At 40.0% G+C, this 12,468-nt stretch overlaps 1 protein-coding gene across 2 annotated transcripts in view; it reads left to right on the top strand.

Moving 5' to 3' along the window:
- Positions 1-9,992: 9,992 nt before the first annotated feature.
- The window catches only part of il6st (interleukin 6 signal transducer), a 33,210-nt gene continuing 30,734 nt past the window's right edge, over positions 9,993-12,468 (top strand). Inside the window, exons 1-2 of one of the 2 annotated variants that reach the window (XM_031287361.2) lie at positions 9,993-10,252; positions 11,264-11,345. In XM_031287361.2, coding sequence (XP_031143221.1) covers positions 11,276-11,345 — 70 coding nt within the window. In that variant the 5' untranslated portion in view covers positions 9,993-10,252; positions 11,264-11,275. The remainder of the gene's footprint in view (positions 10,253-11,263; positions 11,346-12,468) is intronic. The other variant, XM_031287360.2, reaches the window with a different exon arrangement.

The raw sequence follows: 12,468 nt of genomic DNA, 5'->3' as shown, positions 1-12,468 counted from the left end.
GCAACGTTTGCCAAGTCTTCCAATAACGCAGGATACGCCACAGCACTACATTTCAAACATTTGTCACAGCGGTCTTTTATAGGGTTTGACACCAATTGGACAACTTGTCCGTTTAAAACTAGAAAAATGGGGGCGGCCTCTAGCTCACCGATTAAGAGCGTTCGCCCCATGTTGGCTGAGTCCTGCAGCGGCGCAGGGTTCGAGTCCGACCTGCTGCCCTTTGCTGCGTGTCATCCCCCATCTCTCTCCCACCTTTCCTGTCTATCCACTGTCACTATCTAATAAAGGGAAAAATGCCCCAAAAAATTATGGGAAAAAAATGGATGTTGATTGCGTGATGCATACTGTGACACTCCTAAATGCTTTTTATTTGTAGTATCGCTCTTCTACCACTAGATTCTGTTCGTAAGCATGGCCAGAGCTGTGCTTATATTCACACACATTCCTAAGTGTAAGTGCACGTTGGTAAATTCAACACTTTGCGTGGCAATGTTCTTTACGTACGCACACACCTGTGCGTACGTTGATAAATGAGGCCCCTTGCGTTCACATGTGACTATCTTGTTTGCACGTAAAAAGTCACTATGGGCACAACTGTCTCAAGAGCCAATGTTTCCGCTGGAACAGTTTCTCTTGTTTGACCAAACATGACAAAGCATTTCTCATTGGACATAGTCAGGAATGTAGCAAAGCTCACTTATGTATTGTCATCTTTTCAGAGCAATGATCAGAAACTGAAACTCATACAAGACAGTTGCTGCTGCACACAAGGAAACCTTTCTCCTTCACACAACATGGTTTCTAGTACAGGAAATAGCAAAGGTGTAAAAAAAAAAAAAGGAAGCACTGCTTTAGTACATTTGCAAATTTGATAACATGACAAATGACAAAAAGTGAATAAATCCTAATATAACATATGAAACTAGAAAAAGTAGTCAAAAAAGTAGGGCCTAAACTCAAGGGAAGTCAACTAAGCAGTAAAGAAACTACAGTAATGCCAAAACCAAAGGGGACGCCCCCCCCCCCCCAGAGATAGAGTGTAACTATACATTTTAAGACAGGATGTGAACAACTTGTGTGCACCTACATTAGAAACCAAACTGTCATAAATTGAATAAAGTGTGTCACATGTGAACACAAAAGACTATGTGTGGCGTCATTTTTGATAATATCTGGGTGTTAAAATGGGAGCAAATGTAACTTTTTGTTAGTCTTACTGACATGGACCATGTAAATTAAGCCTTATTAATACCAAGTTTTTTTGCATAACTGTAGTGGGGACAAATCAGAAATTGGGGTATCAGATCAGAACACACTCATTTTGGAAGGCAATGACAAACAGTATATATTCATTTTAAGTTTTCAAAAGCACACCCAGTGTATGTTGTAGTGTGTACTTCCTAGTAAAATGAACCACTTCTAGATTGGCTACTTTTTATTTATTTTTTTTAGGTACTCTCGCATTTGTTGAAGAAGTCCCGCACACTGTCCATTACGCATGCAAATATTTAATTTCACACCGTTTCGGTCACACAGACCTTCCTCGGGTGAATTTACACTTCACATTGAATTGTGCGCTCAAATAGTTTGGTCCAATCAGAATCTGTTCACAGGTGACGTCATTTGTTTTTTTGTTTTCATCACCATCTGTGAGTAACAAACATAGAGGTAATGTCAGCTCTCTTTTAACAGTCAGAACATTAACATTCTACATTGCCAGATATTAAAAATCTGACAGGAAATATACAATCTGATCAGTTCAAATACATAATTACATGATGAAGAAGACAAAATAAGAAAATACATGAAACTAAAAGGAAAAGTAAAAGAAATATTACAACATGATATATTTAGGTTGAACTCATCATTCAGGCCTTTGGGAGATAGTGATTCTAATGTGAAAATCCATTATGCTTCACGTCTTTTTAATAATAAATCATGGTTACCACCTCTCTGTGGCAACTTCACATGTTCAATACCACAAAAGCGTAGTGGTTTTACCTACATAGACTAGACCACATGGGCACGTCAAGGTGTACACTGTGTAGAGGAACAACTTGTGACACTTTTTATTGGGAATGACTTGTTATTGTGTGGGTGGCAGAATGTGCGGGTCTTGCGAGTGTGGCAATGGACTCAGAATCCTTTGTGAGGCTCTTCTCGACTTGTATCTGGAGAAGTCTGCATGTACCAGCAGATGGCGTTTTTTTCGCGCTTATGGACGAATAGCGGCATGTCTTTCATTATCTCGGAAAGATCAGGATCTGATTTTAAGATGTGCCAATACTTTTTAAAGATCAGACGTAGTATATGTGAGTGTGGAGAATATGATGTAATGCATGTGACAGAGAATTTCTTTTCTGTTACTTTTTTAAGTAAATCTGATCGAGGCTTTTTTAGGGCTGTGTATAGGCTTTTTCCAGCCATTCTGCTGGATAGCCTCGCTGCATGAATCTCTCCTTCATGTCCTGTGCTTTCTCCAAGTAGTCGTCGCAAATTCTCCTTAATCTGAAAAATTGACTTTTGGGAAGGCCTCTCTTAAGCATGGTGGGATGAAAACTACTGGCAAGGAGGAGGGTGTTTTTGTCTGTCTCTTTGCGATACAGTGTAGTAGTTAAAATACCCTTTTCTTTATAACCCACATATCCAAGAAATGGACCTTGTCTTGGCTGTACTCCAATTCCAGTAGGTCTTCCTCTGAGCCATGAAAAAGGCAAAACACCTCATCTATGTATCTATACCATTTTAATATTCTAGGCAGATGTATGTTTTTATCAGCATTCATAACATAACTTCTTTAAAAAACTCCAACAAATAAATTGGCTTGGTTATGTGCACATATCGACTCCATACTACCTGTAGATAATAGTCACCACTGAACGTAAAATAATTATTTTTCATGACCAGAGCTGCCAACTCAATCAGTAGTTCATTAGGTGGAATGGCGGTATTGTCCCGATCTCTTAAATAGAAATCCAAACCGCGATGTCCAAAGTTACTAAAAAGACTTTGTGGGGAAGATCCGTAAGAGACGAGATCTTACTTATGAAATCCATGGGGTCTTTTTATATATGCTGGTAAAGTTTGTACATGGGTTTTTATGAGGAAGTCCACAAACTCAGACAAAGGCGCCAGTAAAGAGTCGTTTTGAGCCACTATTGGACGGCCGGGTGGATCAGTCAAAGACTTATGTACTTTTGGTAATGTATAAAAAAAACAGGGCGGACTGGATACTGGCAATATAGAAAATCAAACTGAGATTTTGAAATCCCAATTGTTTTCTTTGGCCCTCTTCAAATAGATTCACACTTCTGTCTGGTAAGTGCTAGTCGGGTCAGATTTTAATCGTTTGTAGAACTTTTTATTGGAGAGTTGGGATATAATTTCTGCTTTGTATTTAGTTGTGTCTTGGATACATATTCCCCCAACTTTATCAGAAAGCTTAATTACCACTTCTTTGTCATTGATTCATTCTGTAAGTGCCTTCTTTTCGTTTTCAGTCAGATTATTTCTAACGTGGTATGGTAGTTCAATGCTTTTAAAAATGTCTTGTTCGACAAGTCTACAAAAAGTATTGATGGAGGCGTTAGTTGTGTTTGGACAGAACATGCTCTTAGGTTTAAAGGCGGCAGTGGTGGTAGAGGGTGTATTGGCAGTGTCCTTATTTCTGGAAAAGAAATGTCTCAGCCGAATTTGTCTAAAACATTTAAATAGATCAACTTTTAGTCCAAAAACATTAACACCGCTAGTCGGTACAAAAGACTCCTCTCTGGAACTTTTTCCGCTCCCCTAAAAAAGGCCCGGATTGAGCTGGGCCACTGGAATCACTGTCGAACGTGAAGTCACTCTCTCGGGATGAGTATCCTCCGCCAGGCTGTTGTTTGCGTTGGTGTAGTGGCCCTGTTGTGGATCGACCTTCTCTCGACCTGGGTGGCCTCGTGTGCAATGGCGCACTCGCTGACTGTGGTGGTGGTTGCTGTTCTTTCTTCTCCCAATTGTTCAGTTCAGTTCAATTTTATTTATATAGCATGTTTATATAGCATGTTTATATAGCATGTTTAAAAACAACCATAGTTGGCTTAACAAGCTCCAAAAATCAAAGAGATAATATACACAAACAATACACAATATACAATACAAAATAACCAACAGTAGAAAAAGGTCAAGATATCAAAGCTCAAGTTGAATTGAAAGCCAATGCATAGTAATGCATGTCATTCATGCTTTTATTTCGTCACGGTTAGATTACTGTAATTCTCTTTTTACTTGTTTTAATAAATCTTCGTTGAGCCGCCTTCAATTGGTGCAAAATGCAGCAGCCAGGCTTTTAACAGGAACAAACAGAAGGGCACACATCACCCCGATTTTGTTTACTCTCCACTGGCTTCCAGTAAAATACAAAATTGACTATAAAATTCTAGTGTTAACTTTTAGAGCACTACATGGACAGACGCCGAAATACATCGCTGATTTGTTGACCCCTTACTCCTCTTTCCGCACGCTTCGTTCCTCAGGTCAAAATCTCCTGATGGTCCCAAAAACCCGCCTTAAAACTCGGGGAGACCGCTCCTTTCGGGCAGTTGCTCCCAAACTGTGGAATGCCCTGCCCCTTTCGCTGCGTGTGACCGATTCTATCGTTTATTTTACAAAACAGCTAAAGACACTCCTATTCCGACAAGCTTTCACTTGAATGAGATATCATTGTTTTTATGTTTGTATGTTTATTTTATATTATTTTTTTTTTAAATTGTTAATCTTGCTGCATGTAAAGCACTTTGTGACTCTGTCTGTGATAGGTGCTATATAAATAAAGTTTACTTACTTACTTACTTAATGGGTCTTAAGCAAGGACTTGAATGTTTCAGTGGTCCGAGCTGTTCTTATATGAATCCGTAAACTATTCCAGAGGTTTAGAGCAGCCACTGAAAAGGCTCGGTCACCTTTGTTTTTTAACCTAGATGTGGGCACATCAAGGAGCATCTGATTGGAAGACCTCAGTGCTTTGACAGGTGTGTGGACATGTAAGAGCTCCGATAAATAAGAAGGCGACAACCCATTTAAGATCTTGAAAACAATTAAAACAATTTTAAATTCAATCCTGAAACAAACAGGAAGCCAGTGGAGCGTGGCCAAAACCGGTGTAATGTGGTCGCACTTTTTGGTCCCGGTTAAAAGACGAGCTGCTGCGTTCTGGACCAACTGTAACCGACGAAGGGATGACTGATCCAATCCAACATACAAAGAGTTACAGTAATCTAAACGGGACGTAATCAATGCATGTATGACTCTTTCGAAGTCTTTGTGTAGCAGGTAGGGCTTAACCTTAGCCAATAGTCTCAGCTGAAAGAAACTGGTTTTAACAACAGAGCTAATCTGTTTGTCAAATTTAAAAGCACTGTCAAAAATCACACCCAGATTCTTGGTAAAAAGACGAATATGAGAACCTAAAGTACCAAGAGCATCTACACAGGAGCTAAAATGTACAGCACCAAACACAACAATGTGGAACCAGCTTCTGGTCTGGGTTTGGGAGGCAGACACCGTCACCACATTTAAAGGCATACGATGTAACTTTTCCCTCTTAACTCCACAGGAGAGGAGCCTGGTATCTGAAGGCTCTGCCTCCCATTCTACTTTTAGAGACTCTAGGAATCACAGGTAACTCTGCATTCTGGGAGCGCAGTGCTCTAGTGGGACAATAAGGTACTAAGAGCTCTTCAAGATATGATGGTGCCTGACCATTTAGAGCTTTGTAGGTCAGAAGAAGGATTTTAAATTCAATCCTGGATTTTACAGGAAGCCAATGTAGAGAAGCTAATACAGGAGAAATATGATCTCTTTTCTTAGTTATTGTCAGATAACGCGCTGCAGCACAATACCCGCACATTGTGCCACGCACCCACACAATAACAAGTAATTCCCAATAAGTGTCACAACTTGTTCCTCTACACACAGTGTAAACCTTGACGTGCCCATGTGGTCTAGTCTATGTAGGTAAAACCACTAGACAGTTAAAACAGTGTATAAGTGAACACAAAAGCCCAATCTGCAGAAATGACCGGGATTACCCAGTAGAGGTACACTTCAACGATTTTAAACATGATATCTCATCTCTACGCTTTTGTGGTATTGAACATGTGAAGTTGCCACAGAGAGGTGGTAACCATGATTTATTATTAAAAAGACGTGAAGCATAATGGATTTTCACATTAGAATCACTATCTCCCAAAGGCCTGAATGATGAGTTCAACCTAAATATATCATGTTGTAATATTTCTTTTCCTTTTCCTTTTAGTTTCATGTATTTTCTTATTTTGTCTTCTTCATCATGTAATTATGTATTTGAACTGATCAGATTGTATATTTCCTGTCAGATTTTTAATATCTGGTAATGTAGAATGTTGTCAATGTTCTGACTGTTAAAAGAGAGCTGACATTACCTCTATGTTTGTTACTCACAGATGGTGATAAAAACAAAAAAACAAATGACGTCACCTGTGAACAGATTCTGATTGGACCAAACTATTTGAGCGCACAATTCAGTGTGAAGTGTAAATTCACCTGAGGAAGGTCTGTGTGACTGAAACGGTGTGAAATTAAATATTTGCATGCGTAATGGACAGTGTGCGGGACTTCTTCAACAAATGTTACTGGTAACCTTTACCTTCTCCGACGCACCTGCCCCAAAAAAGAAGTGTGCAAAAGCGCTTTGCCAGCTCTATCTCCACAGCGCTGTGGAGTAAGGTCTGGCTACACCACAGATGTATTCTGGGATAGGAGAAAAAAACTCTTGCATTTCTTGCAGGGTTGTTTGTATTTCTTTAAACCAATCACAATGGTCTTGGGCGGCGCTAAGCTCCGGACGCAGCGAAACTGGTGGAACATTTGCACCCCGCAAAAGAAAACTCCTCATACAATATTAAATGAAGTTAACTGTTGACACAATCCAGTAACATGAGCTATTTAAATGAGCTGATACATGGTTAAACCTCATTAGCTCTTACCAGTGTATCTCTGTGTGTACTTGGTCCACACCAATCAGTCCCAAAATGTCCCAGTTAGAGAGGAAATGCCATGAACATATTCTTAGTAAATCTTTACATTACATTACATGTCATGTAGCTGACGCTTTTATCCAAGGCGACTTCATTACATACATTACAAGGTAATGGAGCCTTTTATACATTGTCGTGTTTCTTTAGAAATAAACAATGGACAAATAGAGTCTTTAAACGCTTCAGATGTAGGCTCCATTACCTTGTACCTCACGTTATGGCTCCGTAGCAGAGGTTTTTGTAAAAATAGGCTAACGATTGGGTCATAACCACGAGACTTACTGTCTCATAGTAGAGGAATTACCGTATAGTACAGGAGAAGCTCTCAGGCAGTTTGGACTTCCATTAGCTGTTTAAGTTTAATTACTAATGTTAACTATCATTTTAGTGATCAATAATTAGCCTGTGTCTATGTTATCTCCTTACATATACCTACGCTCTCCGTCTCTGCTAGATTGGGAATGATTGAGATTTCTCTTGGCACAGCTACCAGAAGACTTCCAACTTTCAGACAGGTTGCTCACGTCACATCTACGTCTTCAAGCTCAGTTGGAGGCTGCTCAGTAACGCTCAGCCATCACTGGAAAGTGACTTCACTGGTCTCCGTCCAGAGACACGGGACCTGTTGGTACATTCTTATATATGTCTATGGTCTCATGCTCAGTTAGTTTCCTTCCATTCTTGCTAAAAAGGGAGCCACATTTGAAACTTCCTTTTAGGTTGTTTTTGAGGTAAAAAAAATTACTTTTCTTTCTCAACGGGACGGTTGTTGTTAGGAAAAGAAGAACTGGGAAAGGAACCGTCACACGCAGGACATGCCGACAATAACAGGACGGTTGTGGTTAGGAAGAGAATAATGCGGAAAGGAACTGCAACATGCCGGATGCGATCCCCGGTCTCCGGGGTGAAAGTCCTGTGCTGTTTGGATTTTCGCCTTATCAATATTGCTACTGTAATCATTCTGTGATCACGAAATATGCTTCCCATTGAAATACATTACTTTAAAATCCATGCTCACCACACAAAAATAACAACATTAACGTGTTCACTACACAAATCGATAGATTCAATAACGTGACCATTTCACCAACTGCCGTGAGACTGGGCTGGATGAAAACATGGTTGGTGATACTGGGACTGGGTAATAAATGTTTCATTTATATTTTTAAAACTAGCTAAGGTTAGGGATAGAGTTACAGATATTGGTATTAAAGGGTTTTGGCAATTTCTTTGCTGTTTTCTCGCTGGGACGGCCACCATTCACCCCAGAAAAAGTCATATAACCATTCCAATGACTACGAAGCTGTTAAAGGGGAAATCCATCAATCTTGTGGTTGAGGGTCATACTTAACATATCTAAAACCCATTTAACACCGGATTTCCCCTTGAAGTTAAGGTAAGTTAAGCTAAAAAAACTGCCAAGTTTTAGCCTGACAAGCCAGACCCACATCCAGATGTTGGGTCTGGAAACTCACCATTGGCAGGGCTCAATCCGAGGGGCGGGATAAACGGTTGTCTTTCAAATTCCCTCTGCACTCATAGCCAACCAGAGCAACGCTAGTTAATAGATTAAACTTTAAACTCTGAACACATCTTCCTTTTTTAAGAATGACTTCAGTGCCATTCTTTGTTCTTTTCTCAAAGAAAAGCTGAACTCCAAGTCTTCCAGAGTCGCGGCCAAAGCCGACTCCAAAGACCGCTGTTCTCCAGCAGCAGCAGCCATCTTCTTTGTTTTCAAGTAGCAGGGAATTCACGCGGAACCGTCGCAACTCTGGCCTCATTATGTTAAGCCCCGCCCACCGACTCTATACACAATGTGATTGGCCTGACCAGAATTTGGTTTTTCCAGCTCGCAAGCCAACGGAGAGTTGCTAGACGACCCTGGCTGCAAATTACATTTGCTGCCGCTAGGGGGGTCTAGATTTCTAGGCTAGCATAATTTCCCTTTAATGTGCAAATTGAATATTTAATTTAATATAATTAATGTGACTCGGACTAGGCCTACCGAGCCCCCACCCCCTCTCTCTCTGGTGTTGAGAGTGTTTGAGTTCATGTTTAAACTTTTTTTGAGGTGTTCTACCCATTAAATCATTTTCTTGCATTATAATTTGACGGCTTCACCTCTTTTTTGTCATGTAGTATGAAAAAAAAGGTAATCATTACTTCAAAACATGAAATGAATAGTCACAATAACATGACTGATACATCATATTTTCCATTTTGAGTATATGATTGATTTGTTGATGATGATGAGCCTAATAATGATGTATATTTTAGACATGTTACAACCGTCCCTGACATGTGTTACAACCGTCCCTGTACACTGAGACGGTTGTAACAGTGGAGACACTGTATTAAAATCAATTTTGCAACCTGTACATATTTCATAAAACCACTTAAATACATTGTTTCAGCAGTTGACAGATTGAAGTTTAGAATATAACAAATTGGTTATTCCAGTGTAAATGGTTTTTGATGTATTGCTAAAAATTGCAAAAAGTGGTACAACTGTCCCTGGTCTCCCCTTCTGACTTTAAACTCAGAACTCAATACATGTTTTCCACATGTGGCCCCAATCCTCTTCCGTACAACATTCTATATTTTGTTGAATGTTTTTAGTACCTACCGTTTGAGAATAAATACTAAAAAGCACTGCTTGCTTAGTTGGCAGTGGCACATATAATGGCCTGTTACTGGCAATAATCTAATTTTGGACATTAAACTCTTTTCGAAACATCGACTGTCTGGTTTTTAAAGGTAAAACAACCACAGTCCAAAGTTCTCCGTCCCAGTTATGTGTGTGGTCTCGTTTTGAGAAGTCAAGGAGTTCGTGAACCTTTATGGGCACGTGCACGTGCTTTGTGAACGCGAGGGGGCGGAGACATACTGGAAAACAACAGTGAGGGACGTGCACGTCCGAGACAGCCACCGGAAACCCCCGATTCGTCAGGAATGTTTGACAGACAACTTATCTGACAAATCACCAAAGAACAAAATGTTGCGACATAGGTTTTCTCTAAATACATGACGGGAAGTGGGCGGTCCTAGCCCAGAACCAGCGCAGTGGCACGGACGTGACACAAATGCCAGATGAAATTCTTGTTTTAGCGATTGTTAGCTAGGTTTTAGCAATACATAGCTAAATATGGTATTAATCTAACAGAGATTACACAGGGACCAGCACTGAAGCCAGTTAGGTAAGTAAAGACCTCTTGCTTTTGAGGCGGAAATAATATGGCGTTATCAGGGATGGCAATGTGTGCTCTCAATGCTATTAGCTACCTAAATGTTGAATACGCAACACTTAACGGGCGTTGTTAGCCACACGCTACCATCGTCTGCTTTATTTAACAACGCAACGCTACGTTATCCACTGTTAGCTAACACCGTGATAGATTCTTATCTAGCGTTAACCTTAGTATCTTAGCGCAAGTGTTAACGTACGGACCGGGGACACACGAGATGGTAAGGTGGTCAGATAAGATAAACAACTAGCTAACCTCGGCGTCACGCCACGACTTGTAACTAAGACTAACGTTACATTTTAAAGTTTGTAAGCAGGGTTCAAAATGTACCTTTTCGTCAAAATGCTAATTTTGAACCCTGTTTGTTAAGTTTGCAACGTGAATGTATCAGATAGAACTACCCTTTCCAGTTTTACAAGTGAACTGGAAATGAAAAAAAACTTTCATTTACAGAGCAAGGTCTTTGTGGAATAATATCCCAAGTAACATTCGTTTTATCACAGGAAAGGTACATTTGAAAAAGAAAGTCAAGTCTTACCTTCACTTAAATTATTTATCATGAGGCTTCTTATTGTGTGGTTAAAATATTTGAATTTCTTCTCTGTCTATGTGAGATACCTTAATGTAAGCCATGTAATACACTGTAATATATAACCTTGTTTTCAAGATATTTATCTATTTGCTTGATTTGTTAGTTTTTATTTAATTTAAATTTTTAATTTAAATTTTTTTAAGTCTTTTTTGGTATTTAGTTCTGTAAACAGATATTGTTGTATTCATTTTCTTTTCTTTTCTGTATATGTCATGAAATGTTTTAATATTGTCTGATTTAAATGTTGCTTTGGACCCCAGGAAGACTAACTGGTCGTCTAGGCGTCAGCTAATGGGGATCCTTATAATAAATATAAAATAAATACAAAATACATCATGTTCTTTTTTTTTTTTTTTTTTTAATGTTCCTAGTTAGTCGTCGTCATGGTGTCTGCCAGAGTGCTTCAGCTGTTGGCGTTAGCTTTCCTTGGCTCTGCTCTACCAGCCAGAGTTGGTCAGTACCCTTTTTACACATTTAACATGCAGTAGATCTTTCAGTAGCAGTTAGATTTTTAAGTGGCATGTGGCAGCCGGAAGTGGCATGTCCGGGCATGTGCCACTTTCCTAAAGCCAAGTGGTGTGTTATCGCGATGCTACGTGTTATCGCGAGGCTATGTCACGCGCGGGTTGGGTTCAGGAAAAGAAGAAACGGTTGGGATTACGAAAAGAAGAACGGGGTTGGGTTTAGGAAAAAACAAACGTGGAAAGGAAACATCACTCGCGGGACACAAAGTCACAGGCGGGACTCGAACCCCGCTCTCCTGGGTGAAAGTCCTGTGTTTTACCCATCCTCTACCCCTGACCGACACGGTCGGATTTTTGCCCTTTCATACTACTCGCTACGGCGTCAATTCACACGCAATCGCAAGGTCATGTAAGTCAATGGAGGCTAAACGGCGTTGATAAACACACTAAAAAGCGAGTACGCGTTTTGATAACACGGCAATAATGGCATAGGAATTGGCATACATACGCCACTTCATGACATCAGTCTGATATGGCATATGGCACATAATATTGGAATATGGAAGTACATGCCACTGGCACGTATCACATGCCACTTAAAAATCGAACTCCCTCTCAGATCTTTCCCACGGTCATTTTTACTAGTCACAGCAGGAAAACACAGGTGGTACTAATAACATGAGCAACGGCTGCATTCCATTTAGATGCGCCAATTCAAGGGGCTCTTGTATTGTACATATGTAGGCTCACTGACACAGAACAGAAGCTGCTCCCTGGGCGCGTTATAGCAGCCCACTGCTCCTATTGCTTAGAACGGGTTTAAAGAAGAGGTTAGTGCTGGACGATAAGAATAAAATCAAATATCACGATATTTTTTGACCAAATACCTCGATGTCGATATTGCGACGATATTGTAGTGTTGACTATTGGTGCTCTCCCAAAATATTTACACAATGAGATTTGTGATAAATAATGATAGGTAATGTGGATATAATGACTAAGTGGGTAAAGGCAAATAATAGAACAGCTAGAACGGTCTGGTAAGTTCAGAAAATTACATCGCTTTACTGTAATGCAGCCTTTAAAACCAGGAAAAGACACCACTTATGTCA

Source organism: Sander lucioperca, chromosome 14, assembly GCF_008315115.2.
Source record: "Sander lucioperca isolate FBNREF2018 chromosome 14, SLUC_FBN_1.2, whole genome shotgun sequence".
NCBI lineage: Eukaryota > Metazoa > Chordata > Actinopteri > Perciformes > Percidae > Sander > Sander lucioperca.
This window is presented reverse-complemented; position numbering and strand designations above follow the sequence as displayed.